General features: G+C 41.0%; 1 protein-coding gene across 1 annotated transcript in view; it reads left to right on the top strand.

Annotated features, from left to right (window-relative positions):
- LHFPL1 (LHFPL tetraspan subfamily member 1) overlaps nt 1-27,423 on the top strand; it is a 61,396-nt gene that overhangs the window by 12,144 nt on the left and 21,829 nt on the right. The window contains exon 3 of the mRNA XM_061409516.1: nt 9,316-9,414. Coding sequence (XP_061265500.1) covers nt 9,316-9,414 — 99 coding nt within the window. The remainder of the gene's footprint in view (nt 1-9,315; nt 9,415-27,423) is intronic.

Genomic DNA, 27,423 nt, shown 5'->3' with positions numbered 1-27,423 from the left:
ATTATCCAAGGTTCTGCAGGATCTTGTGCCTCACTCCTCAGAGATGGGCACTGTTAGTGGCAGAAAGCCAAACCTGAAGAGTGTTTTGAGCTACACGGATAAAAGACATAAGAGAAAGAGCTGTGGGGGTTAAGTTGAAGCCTGTTGTTCAACCGAGGGAAATTGATTTCATTGCTCCAGGCCGGACTGCTTCTCAGCAGCTGGTGCATTAACCAAAATATATCAGGGGGAGGAGCCCATTTGTTTCAGGTTTGGTTTATCTCTGCCAGACCCCAAACCACTGAAGAGATGGAGTATCCATTAAGAACTACTCCCTCCCCTCTGCCTGATTTTTGTTCCCCAGTTTGGCGGCTGTCCACAGAGATGAGCGGTGGGAAGTGGGAGAGACAGGAAGAAATAAAGTACTGCTGGCCTGAGTCAGATTCAGCAAGGTGACCTGATGGGGCCCTTGGGTCCTATTTGCTCCACCTGCAGCCAATCCAGCTGGACAAGTGTAGGATCCAGAGAGCCTTCCACTGGGACCTTCATGCCCTCCTCTAACCAGGGAAGGAAACATCTGGTCAGGAGATTATTTCAACCCCGGGGATGCTGAGGTTTCCAACCAGCTGGCCCCTGATCCCAGAGAATAAGGTCATTATTTACATTCCCCTGTGTATACACATGCAAGATGCTTGTGAATTATCCTCTAACTTCAGTGAGAGCTAACTGAAGAAGAAATAGGTGAGAAGTAAATATAAAGAACTCTTGGCAGGAAAAAGTGTAAGATCTTGGATCAGGTTACTTGAGGGAGGCCAAGAATCTTTCTAGAGCAGGGAATGTATCAGAATCACCTGGAGGGCTTAAAAAAATGGTCTCTCTCACTCTTTCCCATACTGATATACATAGCAACAGGTGGAAGGCTACATGTTTTTAAAAATCTCCCCAGTGACTCTGATGTGTATTCTGTGTTCCCTTTCCCCAACCCAAGTGAGAACTACCACTCTGGACTTTTTTATTTTGGTTTAGTTAAGCAGATAGAATTCAACAAACCCAGACAGGCACTAATGTTTTGCTCCATATAAGGTCCTAATACTACATGCTTCAAGCTGAATGAAATTGCCATTGGATACAGATCACTGAGAATGTGATTCAAGGAAAGGGTGGTGTTTTCTAAAAACCGTTATCTTCTCTGCAAACCAAGCATTTCCTGAAAAGTCTTGCAAACTGTCATCAGTCATCATTTAACTTAAATGTACCATGTTGAGCAAGGATTATAAAAGTGGCTTTCTGTTTGGGAAATGTTATTTAAAGGAGTTAATCTATTAACAAAGACTCATGTAGAAGATTTGAAGCAGAGCAGAGAATGTGGTCCAGGCCTTCTGACTCTCAGCCCTGGGCTTTATGCATTGGTGTCATTGATTTTTCTTTATCTCTTTAGAGAGGAAGTTCTATCACAGTGTTTTTCAGAGTGGTCCTTGAAGCACTTGTATAAGAATTTCCTGGTGTGCTTATTAAATGCAGATTCCTTAGGGCCTTCCTAAACTTCTGAAAGAGATGGGAATACCAGACCACCTGACCTGCCTCTTGAGAAACCTGTATGCAGGTCAGGAAGCAACAGTTAGAACTGGACATGGAACAACAGACTGGTTCCAAATAAGAAAAGGAGTACGTCAAAGCTGTATATTGTCATCCTGCTTATTTAACTTATATGCAGAGTACATCATGAGAAACGCTGGGCTGGAAGAAGCCAAAAGCTGGAATCAAGATTGTTGGGAGAAATATCAATAACCTCAGATATGCAGATGACACTACCCTTATGGCAGAAAGTGAAGAGGAACTAAAAAGCCTATTGATGAAAGTGAAAGAGGAGAATGAAAAAGTTGGCTTTAAGCTCAACATTCAGAAAACAAAGATCATGGCATCTGGTCCCTTCACTTCTTGGGAAATAGATGGGGAAACAGTGGAAACTGTCAGGCTATTTTTTTGGGCTCCAAAATCACTGCAGATGGTGATTGCAGCCATGAAATTAAAAGACGCTTACTCCTTGAAAGGAAAGTTATGACCAACCTAGACAGCGTATTAAAAAGCAGAGATATTCCTTTGCCAACAAAGATCCATCTAGTCAAGACTATGGTTTTTCCAGTGGTCATGTATGGATGTGAGAGTTGGACTGTGAAGAAAGCCAAGCGCTGAAGAATTGATGCTTTTGAACTGTGGTGTTGGAGAAGGCTCTTGTGAGTCCCTTGGACTGTAGGGAGATCCAACTAGTCCATCCTAAAGGAGACAAGTCCTGGGTGTTCATTGGAAGGACATGCTGAGGCTAAAACTCCAATACTTTGGCCACCTCATGCGAAGAGTTGACTCATTGGAAAAGACCTTGATGCTGGGAGGGATTGGGGGCAGGAGGAGAAGGGGATGACAGAGGATGAGATGGCTGGATGGCATCACTGACTCGATGGACATGAATCTGAGTGAACTCCAGGAGTTGGTGATGGACAGGGAGGCCTGGCGTGCTGCGATTCATGGGGTAGCAAAGAGTTAGACATGACTGACTGACTGAACTGAACTGAAACCTCCCGAATAAGAGCTGATGCCTGGCACTCTGGATTCTACATAGCCTCTCAGGCTGACTTATTTATTTTTGAAAATATAATATGAAATATTTCAGATATATGCATCATAAGGCTTAAGGAATAGACTATTACTGATGTTGTTTAAGTCTTCATACCCTGATCGTACTCCACTGTCTCCACAGCAAAGGTAACTACTCACATCCATATATGACTACAGGAAAAACCATAGCTTTGACTAGATGGACCTTTGTTGGCAAAGTAATGTCTCTGCTTTTGAATATGCTGTATAGGTTGGTCATAGCTATTCTTCCAAGGAGCAAGCATCTTTTAATTTCATGTCTTCAGTCACCATCAGCAGTGATTTTGGAGCCCCCCAAAATAAAGTCCCTCACTGTCTCCATTGTTTCTGCATCTATTTGCTATGAAATGATGGGACTGGTGGAGAAGGAAATGGCAACTCACTGCGGTATTCTTGCCTGGAGAATCCTGTGGACGGAGGAGCCTTGTGGGCTGCTGTCCATAGGGTCACACACGGTCGAACACTACTGAAGTGACTTGGCATGTATGCATGCATAGTGGGGCTGGATGCCATGATCTTAGTTTTCTGAATGTTGAATATTAAACCAGCTTTTTCACTCTCCTCTTTCAATTTCATCAAGAGGCTCTTGAGTTCTTCTTCACTTTCTGCCATAATGGTGGTGTCATCTGCATATCCGAGGTTATTGAGATTTCTCCCAGCAATCTTAATTCCAGCTTGTGCTTCATCTAGCCCAGCATTTCACATGATGTACTCTGCATATAAGTTAAATAAGCAGGGTGACAATATACAGCCTTGACATACTCCTTTCCCTATTTGGAACCAGTCTGTTGTTCCATGTCCAGTTCTAACTGTTGCTTCTTGATCTACATACAGATTTCTCAAGAGGCAGGTCAGGTGGTCTGGTATTCCCATCTCTTTAAGAATTTTCCAGTTTGTTGTGATTCACATAATCAAAGGCTTTGGTGTAGTCAGTAAAGCAGAAATAGATGCTTTTCTGGAACTCTCTTGCTTTTTTGATGATCCAATGGAAGCTAGCAATTTGATCTCTGGTTCCTCTGCTTTCTCTAAATCCAGCTTGAACATCTGGAAGTTCACGGTTCACATATTGCTGAAGCCTGGCTTGGAGAATTTTGAGCATTACTTTGCTAGCGTGTGAGATGAGTGCAATTGTGTGATAGTTTGAACATTCTTTGGCATTGCCTTTCTTTGGGATTGGAATGAAAACTGACCTTTTCCAGCCCTGTGGCCACTGCTGAGTTTTCCAAATTGCTGGTATATTGAGTGCAGCACTTTCACAGCATCATCTTTTAGGATTTGAAATAGCTCAACTGGAATTCCATCACCTCCACTAGCTTTGTTCATAGTGATGCTTTCTAAGGCCCACTTGACTTCACATTCCAGGATGTGTGGCTCTAGGTGAGTGATCACACCATCGTGGTTATCTGAGTCATGGAGATCTTTTTTGTACAGTTCTTCTGTGTATTCTTGCCACCTCTTCTTAATATCTTCTGCTTTTGTTAGGTCCCTACCATTTCTGTCCTTTACTGTGCCCATCTTTGCATGAAATGTTCCCTTGGTATCTTTAATTTTCTTGAAGTGATCTCTAGTCTTTCCCATTCTATTGTTTTCCTCTATTTATTTACATTGATCACTGAAGAAGGCTTTCTTATCTCTCCTTGCTATTCTTAGGAACTCTGCATTTAGATGGGTATATCTTTCCTTTTGTCCTTTGCCTTTCACTTCTCTTCTTTGCTCAGCTATTTGTAAGGCCTCCTCAGACAACCATTTTGCCTCTTTGCATTTCTTTTTCTTGGGGATGGTTTTGATCCCTGCCTCCTGTACAATGTCATGAACCTCCGTCCATAGGTTGATGGTCAGAGTTCATAGGCACTCTGTCTATCAGATCTAATCTCTTGAATCTATATGTCACTTCCACTATATAATCATAAGGGCTTTGATTTAGGTCATACCTGAGTGGCTTATTGGTTTTCCCTACTTTCTTCAATATAAGTCTGAATTTGGCAATAAGGAGTTCATCATCAGAACCACAGTCAGCTCCCAGTCTTGTTTTTGCTGACTGTATAGAGCTTCTCCATCTTTGGCTGCAAGGAATATAATCAATCTGATTTCGATATTGACCATCTGGTGATGTCTATGTGTAGAGTCTTCTCTTGTGTTGTTGGAAGAGGGTGTTTGCTGTGACCAGTGCATTCTCTTGGCAAAACTCTGTTAGCCTTTGACCTGCTTCATTCCGTATTCCAAGGCCAAATTTGCCTGTTATTCCAGGTGTTTCTTGACTTCCTACTTTTGCGTTCCAGTCTCCTATAATGAAAAGGACATCTTTTTTGGGTGTTAGTTCTAGAAGATCCTGTGGGTCTTCACAGAACCATTCAACAATGAGGATAAATGACCCTGTGACTTTGTTTTTAAAATAATATGTCTCCTTGGACATCTTTATTCATCTGTGATCAAATGTATTATAATCCTCTGTTACAAGTGCAATGAAGTATGCACTTGTATGTTACAAGTCCATGAAGTATGTTTACAACCTATTGTGCTCACCTGTCTGAAAGGCAGGAGGGAGACTGGGGGATGGGAGGGGTGGTAGGGCAGGTTGAGAAGAGCATGTGGCCACCTGCACTGGGGCAGAACACATACCTGGCAGATTCCTACTTTCTGGCTTGGTGCCTGAGAAAAATTGCAAGAAAACAACACCAAGCAGGTGACTTTTGAATCAAGCCTTGTTCAGCTTTTGACTTTTCATCTGTTATGAGGACAAAAACATGAGAAAGAAATTAGCATGGCGAATATAAGTAGAAAGTTAGGGAAGAGCGAGAGAGAGAGGCTGCTGTTTAATAATAGTAATAAATCTTTATTGAGCACATTCTATGTGCCTGGCAGCTTTATGAGTACTACTTTTTGAAACAGCCCTGTAAGTTAGAGTACTATTATTTCCATTTTAAAGATGAGGTAATTTAGGCACAGAGAGATTAAGTAACTTGCTAAAGTCACACAGCCTCTAGGGGGCAGAGCTGGAATTAGAAATTAGTTCTAGGGACTGCTGCTGCTGCTGCTAAGTCACTTCAGTCGTGTCCGACTCTGTGTGACCCCATAGATGGCAGCCCACCAGGCTCCCTCGTCCCTGGGATTCTCCAGGCAAAAACACTGGAGTGGGTTGCCATGGACTACAGAACCCAATCTCTTTCTCTCTCTCTTTTTCCCCAGCTTCATTGAAATACAATTAACATAACATTGTGTAAGTGTTAGGTGTACAATACACTGATTTGATGCATGTATGCATTGTAAAAGGATTATCACAATAATGTTAGAGAACACATAAATCACCTCACATAATTGTTTTGTGGTGAGATCATTTAAGATCTACTCTCTTAGCAACTTTCAAGTATATAATATTGTATTGTTCTCTTGCTGTGTCTCTGAATCTTAATGCCTATAAGATTCCTAGTGCCTACTATAGATACTGTTGCCAAAAAGTGATCATTTCTGGACACCTGTCTCTAGAAGAACAGCACTTCTAAGGATCTCTCTTATTAGTAAGAAAAGCATTGCCAGCAACTGGCTCTGCGACCTTGAGTAAATTGCTTTCCCTCTCTGGGTCTAAGCACCCACATCTGTAATGGAGAGGGATTGGAGTAGATACTCTCCAAAGGCCTTTCCTTCTCTAAAATTCTGTAGCTGTATTGAATGTCTAGGATGACCTCTCATCTCTACTATGGAGATCCTTTCAGAAGGCTCCCCCCTTGGGAAGTGGGAGCAAAGGAAGCTATCTGTTAGATAGGCAGAGCATACTCTGACACAGGTACATTTATTGAGCACTTATTACATACCAGGTAATAAGTAGGTAACAAGGATACATAGTTGAAGAGAAATATGGTACCTGCCTTCAAGGAATGCACAGTCCAGTAATGAAAGCAGGTGGCAGTTTTAAGGGCTTATATCACAGAATATTCTTATCACAGAAATAAGCACAGGGTATTTCTGGAGCAGAGGTAAGGAATATGTAACTTTGCTTGGGGTAGGCACTGGGGATGGTGAGGAAAGGTTTCTGGAAAAGGTAATCTGTGACTTGAACTTCTCAGCATGATAAGGTCTAAGGAGCAGGAGGGCTGAAGAAGGTGGAAGGTTTCTCCTGCCATGTCGGGAAAGGCATTTAGCTAACACAGGCCCCTGCTTGAAAAGTCAGAGCTCATGCCCATCCCAGAGATCTGAGTGTGGAGGCTGGAATACAGAACTGCTGTTTTTTTATAAACATGTGTTTTTTTCTTCCTACTCTGTGTGGGAAAGCTCATTTTTTTATTAACTCTTCTCTCAAAGGGTAGACACTGAAAGCAGGAAAAGGCTGAGGTTTCATTTCCAGTTCTGTCCTTAACCCATTGTATATACTCTGGGATCACATACTTTGGTGCATACCTCTTCATATCATATGATTTCACTTTATCTGCTGTAAGAAAAAAATGAGTGCTGTTCCATTGCCACTGGACAAATTCCAGAGCCTAGAAAAGTCTTTTGAGTGACCAGTTTCATTTCCTTTAAGACTATCAGACAGATAAGAATGTCTTCTAATTTTAAGCATTCCACTGAAGGGAATTTCTAACCTTACTTGGTCACTCTTTTTAGTTTCTAAACGCTCTCTCACCATCAGAAAGCTCCTTCTGTTTTCCTATTTAAACTCTTCTTGTTTTTTCTTTAGGTCCATATCTTTTTCTCTGGCCTCACTGAATATTGAGAACAGCTCATGTTGCCATTGGAGAAGGCAATGGCACCCCACTCCAGTACTCTTGCCTGGAAAATCCCATGGACGGAGGAGCCTGGTAGGCTGCAGTCCATGGAGTCGCGAAGAGTCAGACATGACTGAGCAACTTCACTTTCACTTTTCACTTTCATGTATTGGAGAAGGAAATGGCAACCCACTCCCGTGTTCTTGGCTGGAGAATCCCAGGGACAGGGGAGCCTGGTAGGCTGCCGTCTCTGGGGTTGCACAGAGTCGGACACGACTGAAGTGACTTAGCAGCAGCAGCATGTTGCCATGTTGCTGACAAGCTTAGCGAGTATGTTAAGATCTTATTCAAAAAGGCTTCAGCTGAAGGCAAAGTGGGCTTATTAGCTTCTCAGAGTGTATACAGAGAATCTTCCTCATTGAGGAAAGAGAAACAAAGGTAAGGCCAGCAGTTCCTGGAGCAGCCTGCCTTTCACTGTCTGGAACATTTCTGGAACCTCTGAATATGCCATTCAGTCACCATTAATCAACCTGTCTATGGGGTTGCACAGAGTCGGACACGACTGAAGTGACTTAGCAGCAGCAGCAGCAGCATACTATGTTAGGTTCTGCATCGACACTCGTAGTAGGTGACCATCCCATGACCTGTGGTGTAGCACTCAAGTATAGTGTTCTTGTGGTTAGACTCTCTTGGTTGTAAGTAGCAGAGACTCGAGTTCTCCAATGAAAAAGGGGATTTATTATAACATAAGAAAAGTGGAACTGGAAAGCCATTGACAAGAACTGAATTCCCTAACTCTTTCAGGAACAGTACGGAGTTTCCCTTCATGGTGTATCTGATTTCTGCCACTGTGTTCTCTTCTTTTACCAATCAGTTTGCTCAGCTTACCCAGAACTGATGTCTATTCATAACTTTGGATTGAACTTGGCTTCAGCTTGACACAGACTTGATTTTACCTCCTGGTGTTTTTTTCCTATCTTCTGCTCCATCTGCTAACTAGCACAACGTTTCTGTGTTCCTTGATTAACATTTCCAGAAACAAGAATCTGGCCCAGCTGTTCTCTTCAGAGCATGATATATCACCCATTACTGGCCAGCCAATTAATTTGGTTGCTCTTGTGTCAGATGCCAATGCTTAGTCCAATTCACGATCACCAAAGGCAAGGGAGAGTGGGTCACAGGTTACAAAATGTAAACCTAGGCAGCAAACAAGAGCTGTAGTTGATGCAAATGTCCTTAAAAGGCAATGCCAACAAGTAGACCCAGATTTATATCTCTGGTCAGAAAAGTAATGTTATCACTAAGATTGCACAGAGTTGCCCTCTAATAATTAAATGACCTCAACAAAATGAGATGAAGGCAAGGGACACAATGGAAGGTTTTGAAAGCTAAAGAAAGTAGGAATGCTTAGCATGAATCTGGAATGGTCTCTCGAAGTGTTTCTGGAGGAGGGGATGTGGTCCCCTGCTCACCAGTAGAAGCCTACATAATGTGTATACTTTGTGTAGATCTCAGTCTGGCAACTGATTTCAAGTTACAGAAATCATGACCTATCTTCAACTAGTAGGGACTGACCTGACTCTTAGAAAAGGCTGAATTGTAGGGACAAGTAGCTGTCTCTACCTTGCTGTTCTTTGTAAATCAGACCAACATAGAAAAGGACTCTGGTTGGAGAAGCCAACTCAGCCATGTGAATCATTGGCAAAAACATTTTGGCTGTTAAAAGTACATTGGTTGGTCTCAATCCCCAGTACTGTCATTTTTTATGATTTGGCCCCTTTACTATCTGTTGCAGCTCACCACCTCTGACACAGTAAAGACATCCTGTTGAGTTGATAGTGTCATAGAAATCTAGGTTAAAAGAGGAAAGGTAAACTCTGAGTGAAAGAGGCAGAATTTGAGCTGAGCTAATCCAGAGGGGATTTTGGGATGACAGAGGCCTGTTGTATTTTTTTCTGCCTGTGTGTATTTTTTTTTTTTCTAGGACTGCTGATAAGTTCAGGCTGTGCATTATACCCTTTAGGATGGAATAGCCCGGAAATAATGCAAACATGTGGGAATGTCTCCAATCAATTTCAGTTAGGTAAGATGGTTTGTGCAAGATGGCAGTGACGGGGAATCAGTTTCTCAAAGTGCTCTTAGAGGGGCCTGTACTTGCTAGTGGTGCTTGCCTGAGTCTCTCATTGTGTTAGCTTTGTGGGAAGTGCTATCTTGGTCAGTCTCATGTGGCCTTGATAATTTACAAGGATTGAACATAAATTCTGCTTCTTTAACGATGTCTTACCACACCCTTATGTACTTTTACCCAGAGTTCTGTGACCGATTTAGGGCAACCCTGTCTACAGAGAGCTTCCCTGGTGACTCAGATGGTAAAGAATCTGCCTGCAATGCAGGAGACCTGGGTTCAATCCCTGGGTCCAGAGCATCCCCTAGAGAAGGAAATGGCAGCCTACTCCAGTATTCTTGTCTGGAGAATCCCATGGACAGAGGAGCTTAGTGGGCCACAGTCCATGGGTTCTCAAGGAGTTAGACATGACTAAGTGACTAACAGTTTCAGTTTTATCTACAGAGGGATTCTAAATGCTTAGAGACTGCAGATCTGTCATCCTTTGAATAAGTCCTAGACTCTATTAGTATTTCTTTCTAGGCAACTGTTTTCCAAATACAAATCAATAGTATCTCTTCTCACTCTCCACTGAGCATATAACAAGAGGTAATTTGTTTTATATCATGCATTAGGAACCTAAGTTAAACATTGGGAATTGTTACTGGCATTTTTACATTGTTACTGGCATGTTAATGACAAGAGGTGTTAAATATTAAAATGGGTGACAGAAATAACTTTGGACTCTTCTATGGTTGCCAACTTCTCTGAGAATGGCTTGAGTTCATTATTGTGAATTGGGAATAGATTAGACTCTACCTGGAAGATTTCAAAATACTTGTCCAAACTACCAGGATGGAATGTCTAGGTTTCCTTGATTATTTTCAATTGTAGTAGAGGATTTTGGAACAACGAGGCCACCCATTCGCAGTAGCTTATGCTCCCATACTTCCCTTTTCTCTCTGTTGCCTCAGACTGTTTTTTGAGCCTTACCTGACTCATTTTTGGAGGGAGTTGTTTACTGTACAAACATAATATAAGGAAAGGGCTGTAGAGAATATGTGACAAAATGAAGACCCTAGAATGCATGTCCAGTGTTCCTGGCTCAGGGTGGGGCTGACTGGTAAACACAATGATTCTGCCATAGGTGAAGGAAGGAGTAAAGAAATTCAAAAAGAAACTTTGGGGGCAGGGACTGAAGAAAAAAGAAGCAAGACACTGATGCTGCTAACCAGGGTAGAGAAAGCTGAAGATTTAGCACACATCTCCTACTGGGTTCTTACTCCTATAATTCTACTTTTTTTGTTGTTGTTGTTGTTGTTGTTTTTTAAAACAAATAATGGCTTTAACAGAGCATTTTTAGGGCAGTGAAACTATTCTGTCAGACTGAGTATCTACTATAATGGTGGACACACCCAGGTGGCTCAATGGTAAAGAATCCATCTGCCAATGCAGGAACACAGGTTCAATCCCTAGGTCAGGAAGATCCCCTGGAGAAGGAAATGGCAACCCACTCCAGGATTCTTTCCTGGAGAATCTCATGGACAGAGGAGCCTGGTAGGCTAAAGTCCATAGGATTGCAAAGACTTGGATACAACTGAGTGACTAAGTACCTTTGTCCAAGCATATTGCATGTATGATACCATGAGTGATTTGTAATATACACTGTGGACTTTGGGTGGTTATGATTTGTCAATTTTGATTCATCAATTACAAAAAATTTTCCACTCCATTGTGGGATGTTGACAATGAGGGTGGTTGCGGGTGTGTGGGACAAGGTGCAGAGGAGAAATCTCTGTAACTGTCTGCTCAACTTTGATGTGAACCTAAGACTGCTCTAAAAAGTAAAGTTTATTTTTTTAACTTAAAAAAGTAACAGTTTTATTGATATAAAATTTTCCCTTTTAAAGTGTACAATTAGTGGGTTTTACTATATTCACATGGTTGTGCAATCATCACTACTATCCAATTTCAGAATATTTTCACAATCCCCAAAAGAAACTCCTTACCCATTAGCAGCCACTTCTCATTCCTCCCTGTGCCCAGCCCCTGGCAACCACTGTCAATTTAGATTTGCCTGTTCTGGACATTTCAGATAAATGGAATCATATAACATGTGGCTTTGTAGGTCTGACTCCTTTTACTTAGCATAATGTTTTCAAGGTTCATCCATGTTGTAACTTGTATCAGTACTTCTGCCTTTCATGGATGAATAATATTCAATTGTGTAGCTATATTTTATTTATCCACTTATCAGTTGATGTATGGAGAAGGAAATGGCAACCCACTCCAGTATTCTTGCCTAGAGAATTCCGTGGATAGAAGAGCCTGGTGGGCTGCTGTCCATAGGGTTGCACAGAGTCAGACACGACTGAAGCGACTTAGCATGCATGCATGCATTGGAGAAGGAAATGGCAACCCCCTCCAATATTCTTGCCTGGAGAATTCCAGGAACAGAGGAGCCTGGTGGGCTGCCATCTATGGGGTCACACAGAGTCGGACATGACTGAAGTGACTTAGCAGCAGCAGCAACAGCAGCAGCAGCAGCAGTTGATGTATACTTTGGCCTTTCTACTTTGGGGCTATAATGAATAATACTGCTATAACAATTTGTGTACACATTTTTGTATGGAAATCTATTTTTATTTCTCTTGGGTGTAGGCACAGAATTACTGTGTCAAATGATAATTCTATATTTAAGCCTTCTGAGGACCTTGCAAGTTGTTTTCCAAAGTGGCTGCATCATTTTACATTTCCACCAGCAATGTACAAGGGTTCCAATTTTCTAGCATCTTCACCAATACTTATTTTACATTTTTGAAATTATAGCCATCCTAATGTGTATGAAATGATATCTCATTGTGACTTTAATTTTCATTTCCCTCATGACTGATGTTAAGCATTTTTTCATTTACTTATTGGCCATTTCTATATCTTTGGAGAAATGCCTATTCAAATCCTTTGCCGATTTTTAACTGGGTTATTTGCCCTTTTTTGTTGAATTGTAAGAATTCTTAATGTATTCTGGACACTAGACCCCTTTCAGATATATGATTTACAAGTACTTTTTCTCATTTTGTAGGTTGTATTTTCACTTTCTTGATGACATCCTTTGAAATACAAATTTATTTAATTTTAATGAAATCTGCTTTTATCTAATTTTTCTCTTGTGGCTTGTATTTTTGGTGTCATATCTAAGAATACAATTAGTAGTGCCAAATCTAAAGTTATGAAGATTGTTTTGGCTACTCTGGCCTCCTTGTGTTTCCCTGTGAATTTTAGGTTCAGCTTGTCAATTTCTGCAAAAAAGTGAGCTGAGATTTTGATGAAGATTGGATTGAATCTATACATCAATTTGGAGTATATAACCTCTTTAGCCATATTAAGTTTCCCAACCCATGAACACAAGATGATGTTCCAGTGAATCAGGTTATCTTGAATCTCTTTTTATGATATTTTTTAGTTTTCAGTATACAGTATACACGACTGAGCGACTTCACTTCACTTCACTTCTTCATACAGGTCTTACAATTTGTTTGCTGACATATATCCCTAGGTATTCTGTTGTTTTTGATGATATTGTAAATGGAATTGTTTTCTTAATTTTATTTTTGGATTGTTCATTGTTAGTGTATGTGTGTGTGCTAAGTCGCTTCAGTCGTATCTGACTCTGTGCCATCCTATGGACTGTAGTCAGGCTCCTCTGTCCATGGGATTCTCCAGGCAAGAATACTGGAGTGGGTTGCCATACCCTTCTCCAAGGGATCTTCCCAATCCAAGGATCGAGCCTGGGTCTCTTTCATCTCCTGCATTGGCAGGTGGGTTTTTCACCACTAGTGCCACCTGGGAAGCCCATGTTAGTGTATAGAAATATAAATGACTTTTCTGGATTGACCTTGTATCCCGCAACCTTGCAGAACACCTTTGCTAATTCTAATGATTTTTAGTGGATTGTTTAGGATTTATTATATACCTGATCATGTCATCTGAGAAGAGAGAAGTTTTACATCTTTCTTTCCAATCTTTTCCTTGTGTAATTGCCCTGGCTTGAACCTCCAGGACAATGTTGAATAGAACTTGTGAGAGTGCACATCCTTGTCTTATCTGTGATCTTAGGGGTAAATCATCCAGTTTTTCACCACTAAGTACTGATGTTGGCTAGGCTATTTTTGGACTTTCCCAGTGTCTCAGCAGTAAAGAATCTGTCTACAATGCAGGAGACACAGAAGACATGGGTTTGATCCCTGTGTCAGGAAGATCCCCTGGAGGGGGGTAGGGCAAACCACTCCAGTATTCTTGCCTGGAGAATCCGATGGAATGAGGAGCCTGATGGGCTACTGTCCATAGGGTTGCAAAGAGTTGGCCATGACTGAAGTGACTGAACATACATGTATAGGCTATTTTCATAGATGGCTTTCATTGGGTTGAAAAAGTTCCCTTTTATCTATTCCTAGTGTTGTGTTTTCATTATGAAAAGGTGCTGAATTTTGTCAAGTGATTTTTCTACACCTACTGAGATAATCATATGTATTTATTGATTGACTTTCATATATTAAACCAACCTTGAATTTCTGGGACAAATCCTAATTGATCATGGTATGTAATCCATTTTATATGTTGCTGGATTTGGTTTGCTCATATTTTGCTAAGGATTTTTACATCTGTATTTGTTAACCTGTAGATTTCTTGAGATGTTGGCTGGATTTTGGTATGGGCATAATATTATTCTAATAGAATCAGTTGCTGCTTTGATTAATGTAGCAATAAAATACCAGAGTGAAAAACTGGAGATGTGAGTTTCATGTAATCATTTGGCAATTTTCTGCACCAATCACCACCGCTAAGGACTTAGTTCCCAAAAGGGAAATTTTGTTTATGGCTGTCTCTGTCCCAAGTTGATGGCCTTCGATTGTGTTTACCACAGGATCATTACTTTTCTCATCTCCTTTATTTAACCTTCTCTCCTGCACCATATATTTGCCTAAGGACAACAGTGCCCCTCTCCTTAGTGCACTAAACACTGTGCTCTGTGAATCCATAGGGATGAAGGAATTACAGAATTTTGCTTGAGTCAAGTCCTCCTAGTTCCTTGTTTGATTCACTGTTGCATTCTTCCAACTGCTCATGTCTCTTATTCTTCTGAGGCTCGCATTTGCTGTCCATATTTTCCAATAACATGCCCCTATATTAGGACCTTCCTTTAGTTCAGTTCAGTTCAGTCACTCAGTTGTGTCCGACTCTTTGAGACCCCATGGACCGCAGCACGCCAGGCCTCCCTGTCCATAACCAACTCCCGGAGTTTACCCAAACTCATGTCCATTGAGTCGGTGATGCCATCCAACCATCTCATCCTCTATCGTCCCCTTCTCCTCCTGCCCCCAATCTTTCCCAGCATCAGGGTCTTTTCAAATGAGTCAGCTCTTCGCATCAGGTGGCCAAAGTATTGGAGTTTCAGCTTCAACATCAGTCCTTCCAATGAATACTCAGGACTGATCTCCTTTAGGATGGACTGGTTGGATCTCCTGTCAGTTGAAGGGACTCTCAAGAGTCTTCTCCAACACCACAGTTCAAAAGCATCAATTCTTCAGCACTCAGCTTTCTTTATAGTCCAACTCTCATATCTATACGTGACTACTGGAAAAACCATAGCCTTGACTAGATGGACCTTTGTTGGCAAAGTAGTGCTTTTTAATATGCTGTCTGGGTTGGTCATAACTTTCCTCCCAAGGAGTAAGCATCTTTTAATTTCATGCTTGCAGTCACCACCTGCAGTGATTTTGGAACCCCCCAAAATAAAGTCAGCCACTGTTTCCACTGTTTCCCCATCTATTTGCCATGAAGTGATGGGACCGGATGCCATGATCTTAGTTTTCTGAATGTTGAGCTTTAAGCCAACTTTTTTACTCTCCTCTTTCACTTTCATCAAGAGGCTCTTTAGTTCTTCTTCACTTTCTGCCATTTGTCATCTGCATATCTGAGGTTATTGATCCCGACAATCTTGATTCCAGCTTGTGCTTCATCCAGCCCAGCGTTTCTCATGATGTACTTTGCATATAAGTTAAATAAGCAGGGTGACAATATACAGCTTCCTGGTTAATACTAAAAACATGAGATAACCTGTGCCATTCTTGACCCATTTCTAGTCAACTGGCAAAGCATACATGACAATGACAATTCTATTAGCAGTTGTTCCCTTGTAATACAGAGGTGCCAGGAGCAATGGTAAAACATGTAATAGAATTTAAAAGAAATATTTTATGATGCGACAGGAATACCAAGCTTGTGAATACCAAGATTTGGGAATGCCAATGCTAGAAGTACAGCCTTTCTTCTTAGACCTTTCTTTAATATTCTGGAAATTCAGGTAGTGTGGAAGCATCCTCACATACCTTAGATATTGTGAGGATGGATGATAAACTAGGAGAAAAGTACCCTGAGTGTCCAGTGTCCAGGCTTTTGTTCTCTTTTCCTTGAGAGGCAGCATGGTATACGGGAAGATCATAGCGTTTGGAGTCAAACGACTTGGTTGGTATCCAGGCTCTGCCACCTATGGGGTAAAGTCAGTTGATGTTTGTGTCTCAGTTTTCTTCTCTGTGAAATGGGGGATACTAATGATACCACGGGGTTTTCCAGGTGGCTCAGTGGTAAGGAATCTGCCTGCCAATGCAGGAGATGCAGGAGATGTGGGTTTGAGCCCTGGGTCAGGAAGATCCCCTGGAGAATGAAATGGCAACCCACTCCAATATTCTTGCCTGGAAAATTCCATGGACAGAGGAGCCTGGTGGGCTAATCATGGAGTGTTGTAGTAGCAATGAAATAAGAAAAAGTGTATTGAAGGACCTAGCACAGTATTTGACTTAAAATAGGTGATGGGCTTCCTAACAAAGTAGAATGTCCTGGGGAGTAGAGTCAAATGATGGCATTACTTTGATTCTGCTCTAGGCTCTGTACCCTACTATGTGCTCTGTAGTTTGGGAAGGGAGAGACTCAGAGCCAAGAAATACATGGAACCTACCCAAGGAACAAAGCTTCTTACCCTGACTGGTCTGAGAGAGATGAAGGGGATAGGAAGGACAACAGAAGCAGAGATTTCAGTTGTTTTCAACTGATGTCCTAATACACATACTTCAGCTTTGCTGTGATATTCAAATCCTCTTAGAGCTACAGAACTATAATGGGATTCCTTCATACCCAATGGCCTATAAGTGTTGCATATACAAATGATCCCCATTGAGAATTTAGAGAAGCTAAATACTTCTAATGTCAGATTGCTGTTTTCAAGCAAGTTTATAAAACCATTGTGTTATCTTTAGCATGTGATTCTAAGGTAAGGTCTCTTTGTACTTTATGAATGGATCACATTTGCAATGTTTTCTCATGAATATGAGCTAATCTGATCCTGAAAATTGCATGCACAGAAGATGGCAATATGCCTATTTTATAATGAAGAAATCCTGAGATATAGAGAGGTATGGCAATTTGAATAAGGTCACACAGCAAGTTGAAGTCAGAACTATGAGTGGAGCCTGTGTCCTGATTCACTGTCCTGTGTGTACTACATTGACTCTCCCCCTCTCTATTGGTGAGTGTGCGTCTTGAATCATTTGAGATTTTTTTCCCCTTAAAATACACTTAAGCTCTATTGTTTTTGGAAACAAATGTCAGAAACACCATGGAAAATACCCAGTATTGCATCCTTTCTCCCCTACCCCCACCACCTGGACTCAGCCTGAGTTCCCTATCAGTCTTTTAGTGTAATCAGAGTACAAATAAATAAGGCAGTGGCTGGACCTGATGGAATTCTCAAAGACTTTCAGTGGAATGAATATTCATGGGAAATTTTAAAGTGCCTTTGGGTTTGAATTGCATCATAAAGGCACCTAAATGGTCCTTTAAAACTTGATCATAGAAGAAAGATATAAAGATATATAGAAGAGTTTTTGTGTTCCAAATTCTAAGATCATATGCAGTCTACCTAAGGTCTCTCTCTGGTCTTCTGGGATATCTACTCCTTATGTGTATTTTATGTTCCTGAGAGAAAGAGATTGTATGTGTGTGTATGTGTTTGGGTGTGTGTGGGTGTGTGTGTGTCAGATAAACAATCTGAGGCAGAGAGGGAAGATACAGATCTCAAAATAAAAACTTACAGTTGCAAAATATATCTCAACCCTCTTGCCTTCCAGAAGTTTGAACTCTTTCTTTCCAACCTTCTCCTGTTTCTAGGATCTGCTCTCCTATTTCTCAGTCCATCTTCCAGGTGCCCTGGGGTCCCAGTCCTCCCCTAGTGACTGCTCTACCCTGCTGGAAAATCACTTACCTGGCTCTTACCCACCAGTCAAGTTTAGGGAATTGACTTTCTTCTTTTTCTTCATTTAAAGAAAAAATTAACTTGTATGGAACCACACAACACCCTGAATAACCAAAGCAATCTTGAGAAAGAAGAACAAAGCTAGAGGCACCATACTTCCTGATTTCAAACTATATTACAAAGTTACAGTAGTCAAAAGCAGTATACTGTTGGGGTAAAAACAGACACATAGATCAATGGAAGAGAATACAGAGCTCAGAAATAAGCCCACACATGGGTCAGTTAATCTGTGATAATGGAAACAAGAATATACAATGGGAAAAGGGTAGTCTCTTCAATAAATGGTATCAGGAAAACTTGATGTCCACATGCAAAAGAATGAAACTGGACCACATCTTACACCATACATAAAAAGTAACTCAAATTGGGTTAAAGACTTTAACATAAGACCTGAAACCATAAAATTCCTAGCAGAAAAACATAGGCAGTAGACTCCCTGACATGGATCTTGACAATGATTTTTTTTTTTTTTTAATTTTACCCCGAACACAAAGGCAACAAAAGCAAAATTAAACAAGTGGAACTACATCAGACTAAACAACTTCTGTACAGCAAAGGAAACCATCAACAAAATGAAAAGGTAACCTACCAAATGGAAGAAAATATATGCAAATCATATATCTGATAAGCTGCTGCTGCTGCTAAGTCACTTCAGTCATGTCCGACTCTGTGCGACCCCATAGACGGCAGCCCACCAGGCTTCCCCATCCCTGGGATTCTCCAGGCAAGAACACTGGAGTAGGTTGCCATTTCCTTCTCCAATGCATGAAAGTGAAAAGTGAAAGTGAAGTCACTCAGTCGTGTCCAACTCTAGCAACCCCATGGACTGCAGCCTACCGGGCTCCTCCATCCATGGGATTTTCTAGGCAAAAGTACAGGAGTGGGGTGCCATAGCCTTCTTCATGATAAGCTGCTAGTATCCTATATATATATATATATATATATATATATATATATATATATATACATATATATGTGTGTGTGTGTGTGTGTATATATATGTAGAGAGAGAGAAGTCATATAAATCAATAATTTAAAAAATCTAATTTAAATATGGTCAGAGGGTATGAATAGACATTTTTCAAAAAAAAAAAAAAGACGTGCAGATGACAGTTGTCCAACAGGTACGCGGAAAGGTGCTCAACATCACGAATCATCAAGGAAATGCAAATAAAATCCACAGTAAGATATCACCTCACACCTGTCAGGATGGCTATCATCAAAAAATACAGGAAATAGCAAGTGTTGGTAAGGATGTGGAGAAAAGGGAACATTTGTGCACTGTTGGTGGGAATGTAAATTGGTATAGCCACCATGGAGAACAGTATGGAGGTTCCTCAAAAAATTAAAAATAGAACTACCATATGATCTAACAATTCCACTTCTGGGTATTTATTCAAAGGAAACAAAGGTACTTACTTGAAAAGATATATGTACCCCAATGTTCATTGCAGAATTATTCATAGTAGACATGACATAGAAACAACCTTACCATGTCCACCAATGAATGAATGTATAAAGAAAATGTATACAAAGGAATATTATTCAGCCTTAGAAAGCAAGGAAATCTTGACATTTGCAAAAACATGGATCGGCCTTGAGGGCATTATGCTAAGTGAAATATCAATCAGTCAGACAGACAAATACAAGTACTGTATGATCTGAAAAAAACAACCAACGACAAAAGATAAAAATAAATTCTTAGATACCGAAAATAGGTTGGTTGTTGCCAGAGGCCAGGAGTGGGCACTGGGTGAAATGGGTAAATGGAGTCAAAAGGTACAAACTTCTGTTTATAAAATGTATAAGTACTAGCGATGTGATGTATAGCATGATTACTATAGTTAATGATGTCTGCTTAGTCACATCTGACTCTATGACCCCATGGACTGTAGCCCACCAGGCTCTTCTCTCCATGGGATTTTCCAGGCAAGAATCCTGGAGTGGGTAGCCATCCCCTTCTCCAGGGGATCTTCCTGACCAGGGGCCAAACCTGGGTTTCCTGCACTGCAGGCAGATTCTTTACCATCTGAGCCATCAGGGAAGTCATATTTTATGATACTATATTGTATATTTGAAAGTTGCTAAAAGAGTAGATCTTAAAATTTCTCATCATAAGAAAAAAATGTGTGGTGATGGATGTTAACTAGACTTACTCTGGTGATCATTTCATAATATATGCATATAGTGAATCATTATGCTGTACATCTGAAACTAACATAATTTTATATGTCAATTGTATCTCAATAAAAATAAGAAATTAATGAATCATATTTTAAATAGAAAAAAAGAATCATGAGCTTGAACTGAAACCTACAAGGCGAGGGACCATGCAGATCAACCAGTGGTCTCATTTATAGCTAATAAGATCCAACAAGCACAGTGACTTTCTCAAGTCCCCACTAGGGATTTGAGACTAGCCCACTGATCCTCATATATACTACTAAGATATTGCTCAATGGCAATCCAATATCTGTTCGTTAAATGTATCACCTATCAGTAAGAAGGGAAGAGTCAGACAACAGCTGCCAGCAATAGCCAAGTGCAAATTTCCTCACACTTAAATTTGACTAAGTAAATGAAAGATGTAAGCTGAGAAAGGTGTTTTGATGGTTGTTAATTGAACTCTAGATATCAAATAAAGATTTCATGGACTTGATCCATACAAATGAATCTATCTTGGTTCAACTTTAGCTTTGATGCATTTAATGCCACCTTCACCAAGCCTTTAATTGGCTTCACCAAGAGTAGGAGCCAGAGAAGAACCCATGAAAGGATTGCCTAGTGGTAAGAGTGGGCTTTATCATCACTACACCCTTAGTTCTGTGACCTTGGGCAAATCTTTCAGCATTTTGGAGCTTATTGCTACTTCCTGGGGTTGTTGTGAGGATCAAATGATATCAGACATGCAAAACACCTAGTACAGGGTTTGGAATATAGTACCCTGTCAGTAGTTGTTGTCTGGTATTATCATCATCATCATCATTATAATGATACCAGTTGTTGAAATGAAAATGTTCTCAGTACTTTAGTTTTCAGAAAAAGCCTCTATTACAGCAAGGAGCCACTTGTACAAATCATGATGAATAACAACACAGGCTATTAGTAGAAAGACCTGGGTTCAAATGTGAGCCCTGCCACTTAAATACTTGTGCATCTCTGGGTGCACTACTCAACCTCTCTGCCTTTCCATTAATGGGGATGGATAAAAATATGTTTTTTCCTAAGGTTATTTAGAAGGCTAAGTGAAGTAAAACATGCATAAAAACATTTAGCACACTCAGTCAGTCAGTTAAGTCACTCACTCAGTCATGTCTGACTCTTTGCGACCCCATGGACTGCAGCACACCAGGCTTCCCTGTCCTTCACGAACTCCCAGAGCTTGTTCAAACTCATGTCCATCGAGTTGGTGATGCCATCCAATCTCTGTTTTCCCCTTCTCCTCCTGCCTTTAATCTTTCCCAGCATCAGGATCTTTTCCAATGGGTCAGTTGTTTGCATCAAGTGGCCAAAGTATTGAAGTTTCAGCTTCAGCATCAGTCCTTCCAATGAATATTCAGGACTGATTTCCTTTAGGATGGACTGGTTTGATCTCCTTGCAGTCCAAGGGACTCTCAAGAGTCTTCTCCAACATCACAGTTCAAAAGCATCAGTTCATCAGCACTCAGCTTTCTTTACAGTCCAACTCTCACATCCATACATGACTACTGGAAAATCCATAGCTTTGACTGGACAAACCTTTGTTGGCAAAGTAGTGTCTCTGCTTTTTAATATGCTGCAGAGGTTGGTCATAGCTTTTCTTCCAAGGAGTAAGCGTCTTTTAATTTCATGCTTGCAGTCACCACCTGCAGTGATTTTGGAGCCCCCCCAAATAAAGTCTGTCACTTTTTACATTGTTCCCCCATCTATTGGCCATGAAGTGATGGGACCGGATGCCATGATCTTAGTTTTCTGAATGTTGAGGTTTAAGTCAACTTTTTCACTCTCCTCTTTCACTTTCATCAAGAGTCTCTTTAGTTCTTTTCTTAGGTTGCACTAAATATAACCTGCTGTTAGTAGGTAATCAGCCCATTTCTCAAGAGCCTCTTTGGAGAGGATGTCCCCGGCTTGACTTCTGGGAGGGAGGGTGGGAGGGACCCAGTCAGCTTGATAATGGCCCACAACAGAGTCTACCTAAAGGCCTTGTGTGCGCTCCCTGTTTCCTCTCTCAGAGGCCCATTTCCTCTATTTTCCCATCATTTCCTGTCATTCTTGCCAGTTCAAAGCCTTTTACGGTGACTTGGAGTTTAGCTTTTATGGTTTCACTTTACAGGGATTTCCTGTTACCTTTCCTCTCTGCCAGTTTCCTTCTTTAGGGACGGAGTGTTCTTATGCTCATCAGAGCACAATAGAACAGCTTAATACATGCTCATGTCCACAGAGGGGCAGCAGAGTGTGGTAGAAATAGCCCTTGCCTGGGTTTCAGAACAGTTGGGTTTTAATTTTCCTGAGCTTACTTGGGCATGTCACTTTCCCATTCTGAGCCTTGGTTTCCCAGTTTTGACATAGAGAGCCTTGGACTAGCTGATGAACAACCAGAGGCCCCAAATACCTACTGAGCTCCCTGTCATGACCCACCTACCTTTTTTAAAAAAAATCTTCTATTTTATGTGTTTCCTAAAAATGTTACACAACATTATTACATGCTTTTATAAAAAAAACCCACAAATCTACATTTAGCTGTTGATGTAAAGAACCAATTATCTTTCTTCACACATGCTTCATGTGGGATGAATTTGATGAGTTAAATAATATGTTTTTATTTTTTTATTTAAACCTTCCTGCCAGCCAGATACACTCCCTGTTTTTCTAAACAGTTTCTCACTTCCACATGAGCATTAGCACAATCCAAAAACCTTAACGGCATATGGGTGCAATTATCTTTTCTCCTGAGGAGATAAGTCAACCGATTTAGAGAAGTGTTTCTCTAGGCCTCCAATGGTGTCAGCCATGGGAATGGTGTCTTAGGGTTTCAGTCATGCAGTGCTGGCTCTCCCACCTCCTTTGTGGGGAGACATTTGATCCAATTTCATATTTACTTTGTTCTTAAAAACCAGAAATAGTGACAAAATAAGCCAATCTACTTAAGGCAACCCTCCTAGAAGAAAGGAGCCTTTTAGTATCGGTCATCCATGGCATCACCAATTCAATGGACATGAATTTGAGCAAACTCTGGGAGATAGTGGAGGAAAGGGAAGCCTTGTGTGCTACAGTCCATGCGGTGACAGAGTCAGACTTGACTTAGCAACTAAACAACAACATGGGGGTGGAGTCCAAGGATTGGCCAAAGGCATTGCCAAAAGCATCTCATTGATGGGCAGCATCAACTAGAATGCCCTGGGCAGCCAGTCCTTCCAGAAAACTTGTGGTTCAGGTGTTGCCTAAGGTTTTTCAGTTGCCCTCTTAGTTCACTCAGAGAGGAGTCTCCACCCAGAGAGGAGTCTCCACCCTGAGAGGAAGCTGGGCTAAGCTGGAGGAGGAAGGAGGGAATCAGTGGATGAAGGAGAAACTTAATTCAACTGTGGATCCCTGGTACCTGGCATGCTCTTGGCATTCTCTAAATGTTGCATTGAGTAGAATGAACAAATTGTAGAGTGGTTATGTTGCCATCTTACTGTGATGGCATAGCCAAGTGATTTAGTTCTTTATTTTTTGTGTGTTTTAATTGAAATACATTTGGTATATAACATTGTATAAATATAAGCTGTACAATATGTTAGTTTAATACATTTATATATTATAATATGATTGCCATTGTAGTGATCACTAGCACCTATATTACATTGTGTAATTATAATTTCTTTGTAATGATTGGAATAATTATGTTCTAGTCTCTTAGCAAGTTTGGTGACTATAATACAGTATTGTTTTCTATATTCACTGTACTATGTATTAGATCTCGAGGTCTTATTTAATATTTGTTGCAAGTTTGTATCCTTAACATCTGTCCTATTCCCTCACCCCCAGCCCCTGGTAACCATTTTATTCTTTTTTTTAATGATTTTGGCTTTTATAGATTTCACATGCAGAGTTCAGTTCTTTACACCTATTTCCCTATGGCTAAAGTGGGGATAATTTTATCTACTTTCAGAGATGGTTTCGTTCATGAAATGACAAAGTCTACTTGAACCTGATTTATGAGAACAATGCCCAACAAGTGTAAGTGATAAAACATGAGAAAGCTGCTTTGTTAACTTCCTCCTCCCTCTCATTTCAGTAGCTAAAATTCAGGGCAAATTTTTTCACTGACCATCTTCTATTAAAAATAGAGACAAACTTAATGAGATTCTACACATCTCATGGAATGCTAAGCTATTTTCATTTTGAATGCAATAGAAAAAATGGTGGTTCTTATAGACATTTCTGTCTTTCCTGAAATTCCCCATATGAAAGGAGGGTGCTTACCCCTAGAGTAGTTAATCTCTAGGGTGGTGTCTAGCCTGGTGACTCCAGAGTGAGTGTCATGTGTGCTAAGTCACTTCAGTCGTGTCCCACTCTTTGCAACCCCATGGACTGTAGCCCTCTAGGCTCCTCTGTGCATGGGATTCTCCAGGCAAGAATACTGGAGTGGGTTGTCATGTCCTCCTCCAGGGGATCTTCCCGACCCAGGGATCAAACCGGTGTCTCTCAAGTCTCATGCATTGGCAGGTGGGTTCTTTACCACTAGCGCCACCTGGAGGGAGACAAGCTCTAAAAAGTCCCCAAGGGCAGGTCCTCAGCTTCACTTGGCTTTATTTCCTTATCCAGTGTCCTGGAAAGGGTTTCAGATCAGATCAGATCAGATCAGTCGTTCAGTCGTGTCCGACTCTTTGTGACCCCATGAATCGCAGCCCGCCAGGCCTCCCTGTCCATCACCAACTCCCGGAGTTCACTGAGACTCACGTCCATCCAGTCAGTGATGGAGAGGGTTTAGTAGGCTCATAGAAACAAGGCTGAATTGTGAACCAGTTGTCTATACATCAGACCACCATGAGGTGGCAGTAAAGTCAGGCGGATTTCTTCTTTTCTCTGCCGCTTTCCCAGTCCTGCCTCTGGTCCTCCGGTCAAAGAACATTATTGACGCTTCATTTCTTTGTTTCCGTTTTCCTCCACTCGATTTCCCTCTATAAACCTCTACATTGGCTTTCTTTGTTCTCCTCACCTTTAATGAGTGTTTGTCTTTCCCTGCTACTCTAAGGATTATACTGTATCCTAAACCTTTGTTTTAAAATCAGAAACCATTTTTTAATTCAGTTCAGTTCAGTCACTTAGTCGTGTCCAGCTCCTTGCGACACCTTGGACTGCAGCACGCCAGGCCTACCTATCCATCGCCAACTCTCAGAGTTTACTCAAACTCATGTCCATTGAGTCGGTGATGCCATCCAACCATCTCGTGCTCTGTCGTCCCCTTCTCCTCCTGCCTTCAATCTTTCCCAGTATCAGGGTTTTTTGTTTTTTATTTTTTTTCAAATGAGTCAGTTCTTCACATGGTGGTCAAAGTATTGAAGTTTCAGCGTCAGCATTAGTCCTTCCAATGAATATTCAGGACTTATTTCCTTTAGGATGGACTGGTTGGATCTCCTTGTAGTCCAAGGGACTCTCAAGAGTCTTCTCCAACACCGCAGTTCAGAAGCATCAATGCTTCGGCGCTCAGCTTTCTTTATAGTCCAACTCTCACATCCATACATGACGGTTAGAAAAACCATAGCTTTGACTAGACAGACCTTTTTTGGCAAAGTAATGTCTCTGCTTTTTAATATGCTGTATGGGTTGGTCCTAATTTTTCTTCCAAGGAGCAAGTGTCTTTTAATTTCATGGCTGCAGTCACCATCTGCAGTGATTTGGAGCCCCCCAAAATAAAGTATCTCACTGTCTCCATTGTTTCCCCATCTATTTGCCATGAAGTGATGGGACCAGATGCCATGATCTTAGTTTTCTGAATGTTTAGTTTTAAGCCAATTTTTTCACTCTCCTCTCTCACTTTCAACAAGAGGCTCTTTAGTTCTTCTTAGCTTTCTGCCATAAGGGTGCTGTCATCTGCATATCTAAGGTTATTGCTATTCCTCCCGGCAATCTTGATTCCAGCTTGTGCTTCCTCCAGTCCAGCGTTTCTTATGATGTACTCTGCATATAAATTAAATAAGCAGGGTGACTATATACAGCCTTGATGTACTCCTTTCCTGATTTGGAACCAGTCTGTTGTTCCATGTCCAGTTCTAACTGTTGCTTCCTGACCTGCATGTAGATTTCTCAAGAGGCAGGTTAGGTGGTAAGGTGGGTATAATTTTTTAATTAGTGGTGTTAATACTGCAGCAACCATTTCACTGGGTTCTTGTGATAAAATGAAATTATATACCTAAAACATTTAGTACAGTGTCTCCACTCAGTAAATGTTAATGATAACTGCTATTATTATACATTAGGCTAAGCCAGAAGGAATTTTTTTTAAGTAAAATGAAATGTGTTTCAAAGGCGGGAACCAGAAAGAAAACCGGGGACAACTTCTACACATGCTAAAATCAATTCTCTGGCTAAGTTAATGATACAGGGGTGAAAATATATGTCTGTCTATTGTGTCATGACTTTTCCAAACCATCTTCTCCAAGCACCATCCAGGTGAACTGGAAAGAATTGTGTACAAATGTATCTTTCAAATGAAAGCCCCTACCACTGCACTGAGCATACTGTAGATTCTCAATAAATGTTGATTCCCTCCTACTTTTTACCTAAAAGCTCTGAATATGATCTGGTTTAGGTGATTCCCCAGTGCACTGTACATCAGAATCATTTGGGCCCTCCCCTGAAAGATAACAATTCTGTACATCTGGAGTAGAGCCTAGGAATCTGTGTTGTAAAGCTCTTTTGTAAAGCTCTTCCTAGACACTTTTGGGAACTAGTGCATTAATTGAAAAGTGTTTAGCTGAGAGAAAACAGAGCTGAGAAATATTGATCATTCTAGGTGCCATGCTAAGTGCTTTATATGTGTCATCTCATTTGATCTTCACAGCTGCTCTGAGAGGTAGGTGGTGTCACTTCTATTTTCCCCATGGGGGACCTGAAACTCAGAAAGGTTAAATGCCTTGCCTAGAGATTCAGTAAATGACAGGGCATGGTTTCAAACACAGTTCCTTGTAATCCTCGTCCCAGGCCCTTCTCCCTGTATTGCAGACTTGCCAAGCACACATGGGCCTGGTCCTGTCTCTACCCTCTGACCAAGTGAAAATCTTGGTCAAACACTTCATCTGGCTGCTCATTTCCTTCCTTGATAACAGTATTCCTGCCTCTGACTTAGACTTGATGAATGAATAAAACAAACAAAAGAGAATTAAACGAGATAATGAATGGAAAAACTAGCTTGTAAAGTGCTATATACATATTGTATTATTTGTGGCATTGGTTATTGTTTAGTCTCTAAGTCCTGTCCAACGCTTTTGTGACTCCATGGACTGTAGTTTACCAGGCTCTGCTGTCCATGGAATTTCCCAGGCAAGAATACTGGACTGGGTTGCCATTTCTTCCTTCAGGGGATCTTCTCAAACCAGGGATCGAACCTGTGTCTCCAGATTCTTTACCAATGAGCCACCTGGGAGACAAGGCATTGG

Source organism: Bos javanicus, chromosome X (assembly GCF_032452875.1).
Source record: "Bos javanicus breed banteng chromosome X, ARS-OSU_banteng_1.0, whole genome shotgun sequence".
NCBI classification, from domain to species: domain Eukaryota; kingdom Metazoa; phylum Chordata; class Mammalia; order Artiodactyla; family Bovidae; genus Bos; species Bos javanicus.
The sequence above is the reverse complement of the archived record's forward strand: the minus strand, read 5'-3'. Positions and strand labels throughout refer to the sequence as shown.